At 36.5% G+C, this 19,409-nt stretch overlaps 1 protein-coding gene across 1 annotated transcript in view; it reads left to right on the forward strand.

Moving 5' to 3' along the window:
• The window catches only part of CCDC126 (coiled-coil domain containing 126), a 35,975-nt gene extending 16,942 nt beyond the window's left edge, over positions 1-19,033 (forward strand). Inside the window, exon 4 of the mRNA XM_063099658.1 lies at positions 18,159-19,033. Coding sequence (XP_062955728.1) covers positions 18,159-18,343 — 185 coding nt within the window. The 3' untranslated portion in view covers positions 18,344-19,033. The remainder of the gene's footprint in view (positions 1-18,158) is intronic.
• The last annotated feature ends 376 nt before the right edge of the window (positions 19,034-19,409 follow it).

A 19,409-nucleotide genomic window follows, 5' to 3' on the forward strand; every position in this document is an offset into this window, starting at 1 on the left:
TGGGGGTGGGGTTCTATGGAAAAAATTGGATTGCTTCTTGGTTTTTCTTACTTCTCATTTAAGGTTCAGCCTTTTCAGGTCTGCTAAGTTAATTACCACTCATCCATCTGCTTTCCAGCTTCTGAAGTTTTGTTGCTATTGTCTCCCTTCTATTATTTTTGGCCTCATGGATTTATGCTTAAAAAAAAAAAGAGAGAAAAACAACTTTACTGTTTTGGTGGGGTGTCTAGAGTCAGCATAGGTTAAATGACGGCTGTGTAGTTTACCATCTTTACCTGGGAGTGCCCTGGATACTTTCTATTTTTTCTTTCTTCCTTTATGATGATTTTCATGAAGTGATGAGGATTAGCTTGCGTTTGCTCTTTAGGATCAAATTTAGATGACTAGAGATGAAAGAGTGGGTGTAAACTGAGATGGAGGTACTTGTGGCAGATACAGATGCAAAAATTATATTGTTTTGCATTCTGGTTAGTCAAGGACACTGATAGAAACAATGAAGAAGCAGATTCTTACGGAACAGGAGAAATAACTTGAAAGAAGATTCCTTCTACTTGAGCACATTAACAGTGGTGTTTTCTTACCTTTTTTTTTTTTTTTTTGGCGGCTGGCTGGTATGGGGATCTGAACCCTTGACCTTGGTGTTATAACACAGCACTCTAATCAGCCAGCCCAATAGTGATATTTTAAAAGGCAGCCATCTGTGCTATGCTGCCCAACTGTGGATAATGGCCACGTATCTTAATGGAGAAAGAAACAAATGACCAAAGAGGCAGATTGTTAGAACTTTTAAGAAGTTTCACTGCTTAAATCCATCCCATTTTATTTCTCTTATTACACCACTTACAACTTTAGATACAGGTATATCTCATTTTATTGCACTTTGTTGTGTTGTGCTGGGTCTTTTACAAATTGAAGGTTTGTGGCAACCATGCGGTGAGCAAGTCAATTGGTGCCATTTTTCCAACGGCATGGGCTCACTTCATTTTTCTCTGTCACATTTTGGTAATTCTTACAGTATTTAAAGTTTTTCATTATTATTATATCTGTTATGGTGATCTGTGATCAGGGATCTTTGATGTTACTATTGTACTTGCTTTGGGGCACCATGAATCACTCCCACGCTAGACAGTGAAGTTAACAGATAAATGTGTATGTTCTTACTACTTCAGTGACTGGCCATTTTCCCATTTCTCTCCCTTTCTTTGGGCCTCCCTATTCCCTGAGACACAACAATATTGAAGTATTCCAATTAATAATCCTTATAATGGTCTCTAAGTGCTCAAGTGAAAGGAAGAGTCGCATGTCTCTCACTTTAAATCAAAAGCTAGAAATGATTAGTGTGGGAGGCAAGATAGGGCAATGCTAGGCTTCTTGCCCCAGTTAGCCAAGTCATGAATGCAAAGGAAATATTGTTGAGGAAATTAAAAGTGCTACTCCAGTGAACACACTAGTGATAAAGCAAAACAGCTTTATTGCTGATACGGAGAAAGTGTTAGTGGTCTAGATAGAAGATCAAACCAGTCACAATATTCCCTTAAGTTAAAGTCTAATTCAGAGCAAGGTCCTAACTCTCTTCAATTGTATGAAGGCTAAGAGAGATAAGGAACCTGCAAAAGAAGAATGTGAAGCTAGCAGAAGTTGTTGGTTCCTGAAGTTTAAGGAAAGAGGCCATCTCCATAACTTAAAAGTGTGAGGTGAAGCAGTAAGTGCTGATGCAGAAGCTGCAGCAAGTCATCCAGAAGACCTAGCAAAGGTCATTGTTTCAGTGTAGACAGACAGCCTTCTATTAGAAGAAGATGCCATTTAGTCCTTTCATAGCTAGAGGGAGAAGTCAATGCCTGGCTTCAAAGGCCAGGCTGACTCTCTTGCTAGGGACTATTGCAGCTGGTGACTTTAAGTTGAAGCTAGTGCTCATTTACCATTCCAAAAATCTGAGAACCCTTAAGAATTATGCTAAATCTGTTCTGCCTGTGCTCTGTAAATGGAACACCAAAGCCTGGATGATAGCATATCTGTTTACAGCTTGGTTTGCTGAATATTTTAAGCCCACTGTTCAGACCTACTCAGAAAAAAATGGTTCCTTTCAAAATATTACTGCTGGGCTGGCAGGTTGGCTCAGTTCATTAGAGTGCTGCTTTACAGCAACAGCATCAAGTGTTTGGATCCCAGTACTGGCCAGTGCCAGAAAAAAAACAAAACAACAAAAAGACAAAATATTACTGCTCATTGACAAAGCACCTGGTCACTCAAGAACTCTGATGGAAATGTACAAGGACATTAATGTTTTCATTCCTGGCTAACATAATATCTGCTATGGGTCAGATGAGTCCCCCTAAAAGTTCATGTGTTATAAACTTAATCTCCATTGTAACAATGTTAAGAATAGAAGATCCTATTATGCTAATTGAAGGGTGGGGCCTTTATGAGAGGTGATTAGATTGTGAGGCCTGTACTCTTGTGAATGAATTAATCCATTGATGGTTTAGTGGGTGGTAATTGGTGTGGTTCTGATAGCTTTAAAAGGAGAGCAAGTGAGGAGGTTAGCTCTTGCTTAGGTCATTTGCCATGTGATACCCTGCATCGCTGTAGAGTCACCACTCACAAGAAGACCCTCATAAGATGTGTCCCCTGAACTCTGGAATTCCCAGCCTCCCAAATTGTAAGAAATAAATTTCATTTATTTATAAATTACCCAGTTTCAAGTATTCTGTACTAAGCAACAGAAATGGACTAATACAACATCCGTTCTCTATTACTCACCCAGTACTCCATGGATTAAGGATTAATTTTGACTTTCAGGTCTTATCATTTAAGAAATACATTTCATAAGGCTATAGCTGCCATAAATAGTGATTCTTGCGATGGATCTGGGCAAAGTAAATTGAAAACCTCCTGGAAAGGATTCTTCATTCTAGATGTCGTTAAGAACATTAGGGATTCGTGGGAGGAGGTCAAAATATCAGCAGTAACAGGAGTTTTGAAGAAGCTGATTTTAGCCCTGATGGATGACTTTGAGGAGTTCAAGACTTCAGCGGAGGAAGTAACTGCAGATGTGATGGAAACAGCAAGAGAACTAGAATTAGAAGTGGAGCCTGAAGATGTGGCTGAATTGCTGCAATCGATTTCATGATAAAACTTTAGTGGGTGAGGAGCTGCTTCTTATGGATGAGGAAATAAAGTGGTCTCTTGAGACAGAATCTACCCCTGGATAAAATGCTGTGAACATTGTTGAAATGACAAAGAGATTTAGAGTATTATATAAACTTACTTGATAAAGCAGTAGCATGGTTTGAGAAGATTGACTCCAATTTTGAAAGAAGTTCTACTATGGGTAAAATGCTATAAAACAGCATCATATGCTATGGGGAAATCTTTCATGAACAGTTGATTGATGTGGCAAACTTTGTTGTTATCTTATTTCAAGAAATTGCCACAGCCACCCCAACCTTCAGCAACCACCACCCAGATCAGTCATCAACATGGAGGCAAGACCCTCCACCAGCAAAAAGATTACGACTTGCCGAAGGCTCAGATGATTGTTACCATTTTTTAGCAATAAACTGTTTTTTTTATTAAGGTTTGTGCATTGTTTTAGATATTATTGCTATGGCACACTTAATAGAGGTAATATAACTCGTATATGCATTGGGAAACCAAAATATTCATGCGACTTGCTTTATTGCAGTGCCCCCAACGTCTCTGTGGTATGCCTGTACTTCTGGAACTCATTATATTAAATTGTGCTCATAGTAATGCCAGCTCCTCAAGAAAAGGTAAAATTATGCTGACTATATGACTGTTAGGGAAATAGAAAAGTATACAGTATATACTTACAAAATATTTTAATAGAGATTTATTTTATTTTGGCTATAATAAAAATATCTATTTTTTATAATTAATAAACTAATATATGTTTTGTGTTAAGAAATTTGACAAGTCAGAAATAAAGAAATAGAAAATCACTTAGAGTTAGTCCTACTACACAGATATTTTAAAACTATGTTTTAAAACTTTGTATATGGTAGAGATATTTTTGTGTCAGCGAATATATACCTGCATCATTTAATGCTCACATGGTATTTAAACAATTATCTGAAAATTATTTTTTACTTATTTCTTATTATACAAATATTATAATATATTTTATATAATAATATAATTATAATATATATTTATATGTGTATTTTTTATATATCAGGAATATGTAAAAAAAATTAAAATGTTCAGTTGTTATAGAAATGTATAATAAGTAAAAGTAGATAAGGGTAGATAAGTAAAAGTAGAGCAGAGAGTTGCAGTTAATTTGGTATGTATCAGGAGTTGTACTTTTTCTTAAAGGGCTAAATAGTAAATATGTTTGGCCTTGTGGGTTATATGGTGTCTGTTGCAATAAATGAGCATGGCTAAGTTCCAATAAAACTTTATTTACAAAGATAGGTGGCCAGCCAGCTGTAGTTTGCCAACATACTGTGTGTATGCATATTCCAGTACATTGCTTTATTTTGAACAACAGTGGGTTGTACTGTGCATACCACTTTGCCATTTATTTGTTTTCATTTAATTACTCTGGATATATTTCCATGTTATTACATATAGGTCTATCTTACCCTTTTTAATAACTTAATGTTTCATTTTGTAAATATGCCTTTCTTTTTCTTATTCTCTAACAATGAATTATTTGGTGCTAACCTTTTCTGTGTGTTTTATTCAGTGCTGCAGTGCATGTGTGTGTATATGTATTTCATATTTGTGTGAAGTTTCAGAAGGATAGTTTTCTTAAAAGTGGAATTTTTGGGTCAAGGATAAACACACATTAAATATAACAGACATTTGTCAGTTGCCCTCCAGAATGGTTCTACCAGTTTACATTCCTACTGCCGCTTTCCCACCAGTGGGGTAGAACCATTATGGAGGGCACTATGACAAACTGGCACCAGTGGAAAAGTTTATCCACACTTTACAAATTCTATTTAACTTTAAAGGGCATCTGTATTAGTCCATTTTTCTTGCTTATGACAAAATACTTGGAACTGGGTAATTTATAAAGAAATAAAATTTATTGCTTACAGTTTCTGAGGCTGGGAAGTCCAAAGTCCATCTGGTGGTGGAGACAGTGACTCAGGGGTCTCACACTGCAAGATGGTGGAAGCAGAGAGAGCAAAAGGCAGATTCTCCTCTTCTTTTAAAGCCCTCAGAACCACACCCCTGACCACCATTTTTAGTCCATTCACTACTGCATGGTCCTACAATGCAATCACCTCTTTAAGGCTCCACCTTTCAGTTACCATAATAGGATTTCCCACCCTTTTAACAGTCACAGTGGGGGCTAAGTTCCTAATACATAAAACTTGGTGGACACAATTCAAGCTTTGGGGAGTTTTGGGGGGACATAATTTAATCCACTACAGCGTCTGTTTGCTTTTGTGTTTCTTTGCTGTCAGGAGAGGTTAAAAGATTCTCCTATGTCTGTTGGCTAGTTGTACAACTGTACTTCAAAAAGATTGTGGAAAATAGAATTAAAAGATAACATGAATCTTTCCACGAACTTTTTGAAGTACCTTTATATTTTTTGTGTGTATGAAGATGAATTATATGACTCCTTTGATTTTTCTGCTGGGGAATTTGTTTATAATAAAGATATTAATGTTGTCATGTGCTGCAAATGTTTTTCTTTTGGTTTTTCAGTTGTCCAGTAACTTGGTATGTTGTTTTAAAAATTTATGTTTAAATGTGTCCATCATTTTTTATGGTTATATTTTATGCTTAAAATTTTTTTCTCCAAAACTTATATTCTAATATTGATGGAGTTTGGATGTGTTGTCCTCTCCAAAACTCATGTGGAAATTTGATCTTCAATGTGGCAGTGTTGGAAACTGATTGAGTCATAGGGGTGGACCCCTCATGAATGGATTAATGCTCTCCCTGGGGGAGAGGGGATTAATGAGTGAGTTCTCGCTCTATTAGTTCCCGCGAGAGCTCGTTGCTTAAAAAAGACACTGGCACCTTGCTTCTCTCTCTTGCTTCCTCTCTCTTGCTTCCTCTCGCCATGTGATCTGCTTGTACCCACCGGCTGCCTGCCACTTTCCACCATGAGTAGAAGCAGCCTGAGGCCCACGCCAGATGCAGCTGTCCCAGAATCGTAAGCCAAATAAACCTCTTTTCCTTATAAATTACCCAGTCTCCGGTATTTCTGTTATAGCAACACAAAACAGACAAAAACAAATATATTATTGTTTTGGTTTTTGTTTATTTGTTTTACATTTATATCTCTAATACAGTTGGGATATCTGGTGCAAACAGTAAGAGATATAAGTTCTTTTTTTTCCAAATTAGGCAGTTATTTCAGATTCATTATTTGAATTCCTTTACTCCATTAATTTGAAATGGCAGTATAAGTTACAATAAGATTGGAATTTTACAAGAACTTAAACTTCAGCTGTCTATAGAAATCATTTATCTACAGCCTCTCACTATAGTACAAAAAAGCTAGTCAATCAAAAATATTTATTTAATGGACTTCCCTTGAGCTATTTAATCTGTTTTTCCCAGTTGGTAAAATAAGCATAACAAATATTTTTTAATATTCTGGTCTACAATGAATCATTACTATTTCAAAGGCTATGGACAGATTAATTAAACTTTATAGATAACTATAAATTTTGCTCAGTAACTTGTGCTTTCTCTTTAATATATAATTGTTTCCGACTGTCTTATGTCTTTTTCTCAACAATCTTAATTCTCTCTAATGTAATTTTGTATTTTCCCATGTAATATTCTCTCTCTTAGATTCTGTGGTTTGCCTAGAACAATGAATTGGACATACTTGCTCTGAGCCTCACATTGACTTTTGTGGAACACCTTGCAGTTGGTACATGATTTCCTACACCTGGTTCTGAATCTCTAGCCACACCAGTCCTTGACCTTCCCAGGCTTTCCTGTTCAAAGACTGACCTGCTTTCTTTTAAGGGTTTTGGGTTTTCTATCTACCAGTATAGTTGAACGACTTAAAAAAAGACTCCACAAATATTTTAGGAGAATTAGGGAATAATCTAATGTTGATATTTAAATGCTCTTATGAAAATTAGATTAAAAAGTAGTTGCTCTTTCACACAAATCTACCAAAAATTTCAATAGTAGAATGACTGAGTTAAAATTATTTTCTTTAATCAATTTTTCAACTATATAAACTGTTATATAAGTAATGAATGGAACAGCGTTATAAACATTTTCAGAAAGCAAACTACTAGAGAATATCTTATCTTAGCAGAAAAGTGTTTTGTGTAAGAAGAAGAAGAAAAAAAAGAAAGCTAGTTTTAAAAATTCCCTAAGGGCTGGCTGGTTAGCTCGGTTGGTTAGAGTGTGGTGCCGATAACACCAAGGTTCAGGGTTCAATCCCTGTGCAGGCCAGCTACTAAAAAAGATAAAAACAACAACAACAACAAAAATTCCTAAACCAGAGACTTCTGGGAAGATGGCAGTCTATCTCTTCTCTATTCTTAAGTTATCCATCTTTCCTCTATTCTTCCCATCTAAGTACAACTAAAAACCCTGGATTTTATATAAAACAAATGTAAGACGACTCTGGAAAAGCAGAAATCAGGCTGTTTAGGGACCTCAGGATCCAAGGAATGACACAATGGTATGCTCTCTTTGTGTATCCCAAACTTGGAGTGAAAGAAGTCAGCAACCCAGAAATGCCCATAGGCAAAGACATTAACAAAAGCCCCACCAGAAGCCTGTTCTCTCTAGACAAGAAAAGGAGAGCCTAACAAGGCAGAAAACTTATAGACAGTATTCACTCTCCTCTTGTCAAGCACCACAGAAAAAAATTATGGCTGCACCACCAACATGATCAAGAGCCAAGTGGGAGCTCAAACATCCACCCTTGAGAGGCTACAATGTAGTGTACAACACCTGCCAGGTTGGTATCAGAGAAGGCAGTAGCAGCTGGAACATTTATCCCTGCCAGTAGTGAGGACTGCCACCCCCCCACACCGTGGTACCAGTGGAGACCACATGAGAAACCAAGACTTCCACCCCCAAATGGCAGTAATGAAGTGCCCATCCCCTTCCCCTCTGGGATGATGTCAGAGGAAGCCTAGTGGAGGGGCAGGATTTTCACTGTTCCCTAGCGATTATGAGGCCACCCCACCACAGTGTCAGTGGAGTGTATGTGGGGACTCGGAACTCCCACCTCCACCCAGTAGTAATAAAGATCCCACCACCCTTGCATGTCATGAAGGCTGCATGGGGAACCTGGACTTCTGCCTCCACCTGGCGGTAACAAGGAGGTACCCCTGCCAGAGTGGTGTTAGAGAAAACCACCTAAAACAGGAGGTTTAAATAAGTTCCAGAGTCTCATAATACAAAAATGTCCAGGTTTCAAACCAAGAACCAGGTGGGCTGGCTGATTAGCTCAGTTGATTAGCGTGTGGTGCTGATGACACCAAGGTCCAGCATTCGATCCCTGTGCCCGCCAGCCAAAAATAAAGACCAGGAAGATCTCAGACTGAATGAAAAAATGCAATCAGTGACTGCTATGGTTTGAATGCACATGTCCTTCCAAAACTTATATGTTTAAACCTAATTGAAACAAAAGCTATTCTCCCAAACTCATTCTGTGAGGCCAACATAGCTTTAATACCAAAATCAGATAAAGACACAAATTAGAAAATTACAGGCCAATATCCTTGTTGAACATAGATGCAAAAATCCTCAACAAAATATTTGCAATCAGAATACAGGAACACATCAAAAAAATTATATACCAGGATCAAGTGGGATTCATTCCAGACGTGCAAGGATGGTTCAACATACAAAAGTCAATAAATGTGATACATCACATCAACAAAAGCAAGGACAAAACCCATATGATTATCTCAGTAGACACTGCAAAAGCATTTGACAAAAGTCAACACCCCTTCATGATAAAGACTCTCGGCGAATTAGGTATAGAAGGAAAGTATCTCAGCACAATAAAATGACAGTCCCACTGCCAGGATCATTCTGAATGGGGAAAAACTGAAGGCTTTTCCCTTAAGAACAGGAACAAGACAAGGATGCCCACTCTCACCACTTCTATTTAACATAGTACTGGAGGGTTACTAGCCAGAGTGATCAGACAAGAGAAAGAAATAAAGGCCATCTAGATTGGAAAAGATGAAGTCAAACTGTCCCTATTTACAGATGACATGGTACTATATATAGGAAAACCTAAAGACTCTATCAAAAAATTCCTAGAGCTGGTTAATAATTTCAGTAATGTTGCAGGATACAAAATAAATGCCCCCAAATCAGTTGCATTTATATTCTCCAATAATGGGCCACAGAAAGAGAAATCAAGAAAGCAAGCCCATTTATAACAGTCACACACAAAAAAAATACCTAAGAATCAATTTAACCAAGGAGGTGAAAGATCCCTGCAGTGAGAATTACAAACCACTACTGAAAGAAAGAAGACACAAAAAGAAGGAAAGACATTCCGTGCTCTTGGATTGGAAGAATTAACAGTGTGAAAATGTCTATACTACCCAAAGTGATCTACAGATTCAATGCAATCCCCATCAAAATACCAATGACATTCTTCACAGAAATAGAAAAAACAATTTTAACATTCATATGCAACAACAAAAGACCCTGAATAGCCAAAGCAATCTTGGGAAAAAAAAAAAAAAGCCAGAGGCATAACAGTACCTGACTTCAAATTATACTACAAAAGTATAGTAACCAAAACCTCATGGTACTGGCATGAAAATAGACACTTGGGCCACTAGAGCAGAATAGAGAATCCAGAAATCACCCGTCAGGCTTACAGCCATCTGATATTTGACGAAGGCAACAAAAACTTACATTGGGGAAAAGACTGTCTCTTCAATAAGTGGTGCTGGGAAAATTGGATATCCATATGCAGAAGAATGAAACTGGATATGCACCTCTCACCATATACTAAAATGAACTCCAAATGGATTAAAGACTTAAGTATAAGACCCGAAACTGTGAAATTACTAAGGGAAAATATAGGTGAAACACTTTGGAAACTAGGTCTGGGTACAGGCTTTATGAACATGAACCCCAACGCACAGGCAACAAAAGAAAAAAATAAACAAATGAAACTATATCGAAGAAAAAAGCTTCTGCACAGCAAAGGAAACAACAGAATGAAATGACAACCTACAGAATGGGAGATAATTTTTGCTAACTATGCATCTGACAAGGGATTAATATCCATAATATACAAGGAACTCAAAGCAGTTACACAGTAAAAAAACAAATAACCAAATTAAAAAATGGGCAAAGGAGCTGAATAGACATTTTTCAAAGGAAGACATACAAATGGCCAACAGGTACATGAAAAATGCTCCACATCACTAATCATCAGGGAAATGCAAATTAAAACCACCTTGAGATATCACCTCACCCCAGTTAGACTGGTTATAATCAAAAGGATGGAGAATAACAAATACTGACAAGGATGTGGAAAGAAGGGAACGCTCCTACACTGTTAGTGGGACTGTAAATCAGTACAACCACTATGGAAAACAGTAGGGAGGTTTCTCAAACAACTATAGATAGATCTTCCATATGATCCAGCAATCCCTCTTCTGGGTATATACCCAGAGGAATGGAAATCATCATGTTGAAGGGACACCTGCACTCCCATGTTCATCTCAGCTCTGTTCACAATAGCCAAGATATGGAACCAACCTAAACGTGCATCAACGGATGATTGGATAAGGAAACTGGTATATATACAGCATGGAATACTACTCTGCCATAAAAAAAAATGAAATTCTCCCATTTGCAACAACATGGATGAGCTTGGAGAAACATGTTGAGTGAAATAAGCAAAACACAGAGGAATAAAATACTGCATGTGCTCACTCATAAGTGGGAACTAGGAGAGAAAGAAGGAAGGAAAGAAAGACTACCGTGGTGTGCTGGACTTTCAGAGTGAGAGAGCATACCTAGGGATACAAAGTGGAGTGGGGAAAGGGGAATGGGGAGGGAGGTCGGGGACATTTGGGTGGAGGACATGGGGTACAGTTGCAATTTGTGGTAATGGGCATGCTGCAATCACATCTTGGGCATGAGTGGTGACAATCAGCTTTGTACTCCATGAATATTCATAACCAATAAAAAACCCCCTAATCACCAAGGTCATGGTATTAGAAGGTGGAGCCTTTGGGAGGTGATTAGGTCTTGAGGGCTCTGCCCTTGTGAATGGGATTAATGCCCTTATAAAAGAGGCTTCAGAGAGCTGCCATGTCTCTTCCGCCATGTGAACATGCTTAGATGGTGCCATCTGTGAAGAACAGTGGGCCCTCACTGGACACCAGATCTACTGGCGCCTTGATCATGGACTTCTCAGCCTCCAGAACAGTGAGAAATAAATTTTATTATTTATAAATTACCAGTCTGTGGCGTTTATAGCAGTCTGAACGAACTAAGACAGTGACAGATGTTAGAATTACATGGAAAAGATTTTAAAGCAGCCGTGATAAAAATGCTCCAGTGAACACTTAAGAAACGTGAAGCAAATGAAAAAATAGTTTCAACAAAAAGAAAGTCTCAGCAGAAAAGCAGAACATGTAAAGAAGAACCAAATGGAAATTTTAGAACTGAAAAATACAATTGAAATCAAAAGCTCAGCAAATGGACTCAACAACAGGATGGAGAAGACAGAGGAAAGAGTCAGTGAACTGCAAGACATAGTATTGCAATCCAAACAATGTAATCAATCGAATCCAAACAACAGGGAGAAAATAGACCAAAAAATAAATAAAAAGAATAGAGCTTCAGGAACCTGTAGAACTATAACAAAAGATCTAACACAGTGTCATTGAAGTTTCAGAAAGAGAGGAGAATGAGGGCAGCGAAGGAAAAGCACTTGAAGAAATAGTGGCTACAGACTTCCCAAATCTGGCAAAAGACACAGACCGCAGATTCAGGAAGCTAAGGGAACCCCAAGCAGGACAAACCAATGCCAGGAAATCCATGCCAAATTTTAAAATTTGAAAAATAAAAACATCTTGGAAGTAACCAGAGAAAAGCAGCACTTTACCTATAGGAGAAAAACAATTTTTCTAATACATATAAAATTTACATATTTACATATATTGAATGCCCTGTATGTCTAATTTACATATATAGAACACTCCAACTACAGTGGAATACACATGTTTTTCAAGAGTCTATGGAATATTTACCAAAATAGAATTCTGGCAGAAGTTTAAAGGAGGATTAACATAACTCTACACAGTCTTTTCCAGAAAAGAGAAGAGGAGGGAATACTTACCAGTTCATTTAATGAAGCTAGTATTACCCTTATACCAAAACCAGACAAAGATATATAAGAAATAAAATCTACAGATCAATATCCCTCTTGAATAGAGAGGTAAAAATCCTTAAGAAAATATTAGCAAACTGAATTCAGCAACATTTAAAAAGAATTAAACACCAAGTGGCATTTATTCCAAAGTTGCAAAGCTGGTCTAGTATTTGAAAAGTCAATTAGTGTAATACACCAAATTCACAGGCAAATGGAAGGGAAGTGGGTGTTACTGTAAAAGGGCAACAAAGCAATTCTTTTTTTTTTTTTTTTAAATTTTATTTTGTCGATATACATTGTGGCTGATTATTGCTCCCCATCACCAAAACCTCCCTCCCTTCCCCCTCCCCCCTCCCCCCTCCCCCCCAACAAAGCAATTCTTATGGTCACGGAAATATTCTGCATCTTGACTGTATCAATGTCAGCATTCTGGTTGTGATACTGTATGCAGTTTCGTAAGACGTTATCATCGGGAAACTGGGTAAATGGTATAGGAATTTCTGTATTAACAACATGCTCTAACCAACTAAGTGAACTGGCCAACCTTTTCTGTATTTATTATTTCTTACAACTCTGTAAATCTACAATTATTTCAAAAAGTTTATTTACCAATTAAGAAAAAAACCCTAATTCAAACCTGTAAAATGGGTAGTCCTTGTATTCCAAATATGATAAACGATAGCTAATCTCAGAATTCCTATTAGAAGTGATTTTGGTGTGGCTATTTAAAACATAGCTTATTTATGTTGATTTATATTGTTTAGTCGACTCATTATCTAGCATTTCCTTTCTCAAGAAAAATTAGGCTTATTTTATGTACTTAGGCATTTAATTTGTATTTAATGTTTGATGAGAATATATCTTGGTCCACTCATGAGATGTGAACAGTATGCCTTACCATCTTAAGTAAAGAAGTAATAAAATATTTGTTGAATGACTTAATTTATTCAGTACTCAAAGGGAGAAGGTAGCTATATTAAAAATGCAAAAGATTAAACAGTGAATGTACATTTAATCTTAGAGTTGATGAACTTTTAGAAAGTACTTTTGATTTGCTATGATATTTAGTCTATTTCTTAGTAAGCATTCTTGTTTAATCGCTAGCTTCATAATGAAACTTTACAGTGGGCAGTTCACTTTGATAATCAAGAAGCGACTTAAATTTTCTTTTTCTACCATTAAGCTGGTGTTTAGTGGTGGTAAAATATCAATTTGAATTTGGAAAATATTAATAAGGAAAAGTTTGCGTGATGTGTATTAAACACTTGTTTTTTTTCATTACTGTAGTCATTTTGCATTTTTAGTTCTTTTATTTTTGTGTACATGTTTATCTTTACATCTCCTTTCTACACAACAGATTTGAGGCAGCTAGCATTAAGAGTACAAAGAAGAAAACGATATTGAGATATAAAGATAAATCAAGGCAGAGATGTATAACATAAGTAGGGGGTCTGCAAGGGTATGTGTACTTGCTGTTTGTGCTGGTCCTATGCCTGGTTGCCCTCAGATTTATTTCTTACCCATTCACTATTCTGTTCTGTATCTCAAGGGAAAGCGATTCCAGTAGGTGGCATTTTCCAAGTTCCCAAATCAGCTGGCTTCTGCCTGGGTTTCGCCAGTGAGAGGCACTGGCAGAGGTTTGGAAAGTAGGAGGGAGGGAAAGCCCAGTGTATTTTCTCCTTCCCTCTCTGCTTCAAGTAGTGTTTGGTGGTACCCATGTCTCCTTTGTAGTGCCAGCTTCTGCCAGAATGCCTGCCTTGGTTCTGTTTTTCCACTAGGTGACTTTTGACTTGGGCTCTGATATATCACTGCTTTCTTCCTCTGTTCCATAGACCTAGGGATGGTAGTGGCTTCCTGCTGTGTCTGATAATCCCTGATTATGTTTAGCATAATTAGAATCTTTTTATGTCTAGTATGTTTAGCACATTTAATAGCTTTAGAAAAAAATAGCATTATGGGCTGAGCCCGTGGCGCACTCGGTAGCGTGCTGCGCTAGCAGCGCGGCGACGCTCCCGCTAGCAGCGCGGCGACGCTCCCGCCGCCGCGGGTTCGGATCCTATATACGGATGACCGGTGCACTCCCTGGCTGAGCGCCGGTCACGGAAAGGAAAAAAAAAAAAAAAAGAAAAAAATAGCATTATACCCTTATTTTGATTTTTGGGTACTGTGAAATAATCAGGCTAGGTGCTATTTTAATAGTATCTATGTTTTTATGTACCTTTGTGATAGCCCATTCATTTTTTTCTTCTTAAACTAAAATATTTTATTTTTTCTGTCAGAATAGGGAAGTTTTAGCAGAAGCAGAGCAACCTTAAAGGGTTTTATTTCCTAAATCTGATGCTTCATGTCAATCTCAACATTGATACTGTCTGCCAAACATGTGAATTAGACCTTCAGCAAATGTGGATTTCAATCATTTGTTGAGTGTCTGCTGTGTGATGAAGCACCAAGCTAGGTGGGCTGAGAGTAAAAGGATGGATATGATATGGTCTCCATTTTCAAGTTGCTAATTAGGATTTCTAAACAGAGCCCATGGTAGAGAAGGGGTTCTTAGTGCTAGCACCTTCAGTGACAGGGCTTTATGGGGAAGTATTATAGACTCCCATATAATATGAGCATGTAATTCCCATAAATATATAGTCCCATGATATGTAAACATAAAATCATATTGTGAATATAGAGAAAGGGGAAGTTTTGGTGTATTTGAAAAAGCCCCAAATTCAGATAACAATAGTTTTGTTGTGGTTTTTCAAGGAAGTGATTTTATATCGAAGAGCAAGGTAGTTGTAATTTCTTAGTCTCTTCTTTTATAATATTTTATTAAAACAACTGTTTTACAAAATTTAAAAGGAGCTCTATATTTAAAGATAATTTAGAACATTATTAAAGTTACATAGTTGTTTCTCATTCACCGCAACTTTTCCTCTAGTTGCTGTTCTTAACCCTAACTCTGTTCAGTGATTAGACTGTACCTTTATAATTCATGTCACAACTTAGCTTGTTGTCAAACCTCCTGGGGCTTTAACTTCATTTTATGTTAATGTGCTGATAAACCCCCCTCCTTCCATATTCTGTGTAGTCTTCTCTGGCCTAGATAGCTACTTCTTCAAATATTATAAAGGAGGTGAATGCCAGGGAAAAACAGGTCCAGCATTTATCATGTAGACTTATTACTAAAGGATTTAAAAATATATATAATTCTCTCCTATTTATTAAATACTCTTACAACTCTTGATTGAAAAGTCTTAATAAAGATGTCTCCCTAGTCATTTATTTTGAAAATTTTCAGCTTTACAGAAAATTTTTAAAAATTGTAAGTTAAACATATATCCTTTGTCTAGACTCACAATTTGCATATTAACTTTTTTCTTCATTTGCTTTATCTTTCTCTATACATACAAATATATATATGTTTATTTTGGGGGGCAGCATTTTGAAAGCAGTTGTATATATCATAATACTTCATCCCTAAGTACTTTATGTCAAAGGATTTTTCTTGTATATCTTTTTTTCTTGTACATACCCACGAAAGTAGAATATTTAGGTGCTCATGACAAATGACACCAGAGATGCACTGCTTGGAAAATCTCATTCTTCCATGACTAGACTTCCTGCAAATAAAGTTTTTCTTAGGGTCGGTCTGTGGCTCACTCGGGAGAGTGTGGTCTGATAACACCAAGGCTGCAGTTTTGGATCCTATATAGGAATGGCCGGTTAGCTCACTGGCTGAGCGTGGTGCTGACAACACCAAGCCAAGGATTAAGATCCCCTTAGCGATCATCTTTAAAAAACAAAACAAAACAAAACAAAACAAAACAAAAAACAAACAAAAAAACCCCCAAAGTTTTCCTCTCACTTTATATTACATTAATATTTTTTGATAAGCACTTTCTGATCACTCTCTACCACCACTCACCACTACTCTCACTATGCTTTTGTTATCCTTTTTTTTCACTTTTAAAAAATTGTGGTAAAATATGTATAACATAATATTTGCCATTTGAACATTTCTAAATGTACAGTTTATTGGTAATTAGTTACATTTACAGTGTTGTGCAACCATCACTATCATCTCTTTCCAAAACTTAGACCACTCCAAACAAGGAACTTGGTAACCGTTAAGCAATAGATCTTTATTTTACACTTCCCCTGGCCCTTGGTAACCTCTAATCTACTTTCTTTCTTTATAAATTTGCCTATTCTAGACATTCTATATAAGTGGAATCATACAGTACTAGACCTTTTGTGTATGGCTTATTTCACTTTGCATAATATCTTCAAGGCTTATACAGTGACATATATCAGAACATCATTCCTTTTTATGGCTGAATAATATTCCATGGTATGGGTATACCACATTTTGTTTATCTGTTTATCCATTGAGGGACACTTGGATTGTTTTCACTTTTGACTATTGTGAATAAAGCTGAAATGAACATTGGTGTATAGGTATCTCTTTGAGTTCCTGCTTTCAGCTTTTTGGGGATAGATATCTAGGAGTGGAATTTTTAGGGTATATACCTAGGAATGGAATTCATATGGTAATTCTATGTTTAGCTTTTTGACAAACTGCCAAATGGTTTTCCACAGCAGCCGCACCGTTTTATATTCCCACTAGTAATGTATGAGGATTTTAATTTCTCCATATCCTTACCAACAGTTATTTTCTGTTTCTTTGATTATAGCTTTCCTAGTAAGTATAAAGTGGTTTCTCATTATGATTTTGATTTGCATTTCCCCAATGGCTGCTGATGTTGGGCATTTTTTCATGTGCTTATTGGCCATTTGCATATCTTCTTTGGAGAAGTGTCTATTCAAGTCCTTTACCCATTTTAAAAATTGAGTTATCTTTTTGTTCTTATGTTGTAAGAGATCTTTATATGTTGTGTATAGTAAATTTTTAACAGATATATGATTTGCAAATATTTTCTCCCATGCTGTCTTTTCACTTTCTTTTTAATGTCCTTTGATGCCCCAAAGTTTTCAATTTTGATTAAGTTCAATTTATCTCTTTTTTCGTTTGTTGCTTATGCTTTTCTGATACATGAGCAAACTTATCAGTTGTGATATTATTTTTCCCCTAGTGATCCCAGATTAGGGCTGAGTTTTTGGTCCAGGATCAACAAAAAGATAATGTTAGTTGCCACTAATTGAGTACCTAATATGTGCTAGGTGCCTTTGGGAAACCTGATAAAAGAGAATTTTGAAGGAAAAAAGGCTCATAATTTCATTTGTACCAGGTAAATTTTACTGAATCCCCTTAACCTTCCAAAGAGGTTAGAAGATACTAGTTTTCCCCATCGTTTCTCTGGAAGAAATTTCAATCAGCACTACTGCTGGTGTGCCTACTGCACTGACCAGGTTCCTGGCATTTGCCCTGGATCGTAGGCTCCCCCGCACACTTCAGCCTGTGGAGGTTCCAGGTTTCTTGTTTCTGCATTTTACTGAATCTGTTACTTAGCTGACTTTTTGCCTTACCTGACTAGTCTGCAGTATTCTTTATAAACTGCTTAAGAAATTCAGGGTAAAATGGGTTCCTCTTACAGAGGGACTGATATTTTTTGCCAGACTTTAAATCTGTTATATTGCTCTAGAAAAGTGAGTTTCTCCCACATTTACAACTCTGAAATGTCTTTTGGAAACTCTATATTTTGATGCTATTGGTTAAAATAATAAGGCTTTCCTATTTGGGTTACGAGTGCATTTTCTCTAGCACATTTTCTTTCAGATGACCCAATAATTGTTTGCCTTTCCCTCTCAGACTATAAAAACATAAATATTAAGTGCTCTATTAATGTTTAATATGGTTTATTCTGATTTTTCCCCCTAGCGGATCTAAAAAGAACAATTGCTGTCCTTTTGGATGACATTTTGCAACGCTTGGGAAAGCTGGAGAACAAAGTTGACTACATTGTTGTGAATGGCTCAGCGACCAACACTACCAATGGTACTAGTGGGAATTTGGTGCCAGTCACCACAAATAAAAGGATAAATGTGTCAGGCAGCATTAGATAGCAGTTGAAGATCACCTTGTGCTGCTACATCCACTGTGGATAATATCCTATGGCAGAAAAGCTTTTTAATCACTGGCTAGGAGAGAGTGATATTTTACAATAAAAGCTCTACATGTTTTCAAGGAGTATGCAGGATTCATGGAACTCTTATTCTGTATATACAATTTTAAAAGTCATTAGTTTGCTTTCAGGCAAGTCTCTTCAATGCTGTACTATATCCTGAAAGGGAATTTGTTAACATGGTTGATGTAGTAAGCAGGTAGGTGATCTTTGTATAAATCTTTTGTGTTTGAGATCAAGCTGAAGCAAAAGCACTGAAAGATATGGATTCGTTTCTATAAAATATTTATTTAAGTATATAACATGTATTTCAGACAAGTGGAGAATATTGTTATTGAATCATTTTGTCATTTGTTCTCAATAGATGTAACTGGTAGACTAAGGCTATTAGAAAATGTGCCTACTTCCAGTACTATATTTTGTTACTGAGATTATGAACAGAGGAAGGAAGTATAATGTTGAAAATAATGTTTTGAAATCATGACCCAAAGAATGTCTTCATTTGCACTATCCTTCAAATCACTGAAGTTTGATTATTGTATATTTTTAAAAAATTAAATTTGTAAGAGTATAATCTTGAAATGGGTAGCAGTCACTGTGCATAACTTATTAAACATTGGGACAATTTAATAACAACATTAAAATAGTAATCTCTAATGTGAGACTTAAAATTCTCTTACGTATATTCTGAAGAATAAAAGATATTTTTATGATGAGATTAAAAGTAACTAAAGTATTCATGATTTTTCACATAGATGAATGTTAATTTAAATGTTTAACCCTTTGATTGTCTGTGTCATCAAGAAAGTACATTATTTCCATATTTGGGTAATTTTTCCTTTTATTATGTTAGTAGGGGTAGAGGGGTACAGATGTTTAGGAGACGGGGACTCTTGAGGACTTCAGCCAGATGTATATAATAAAGGTATTTGTGCTGCATTAAATTGCTTGGAAAACATTAACGTTATGTTATATAAGAATGACGTGCTTTATGAAATTTTGGTTTT

This window comes from Cynocephalus volans, chromosome 6 (genome assembly GCF_027409185.1).
Source record: "Cynocephalus volans isolate mCynVol1 chromosome 6, mCynVol1.pri, whole genome shotgun sequence".
Taxonomy (NCBI): domain Eukaryota; kingdom Metazoa; phylum Chordata; class Mammalia; order Dermoptera; family Cynocephalidae; genus Cynocephalus; species Cynocephalus volans.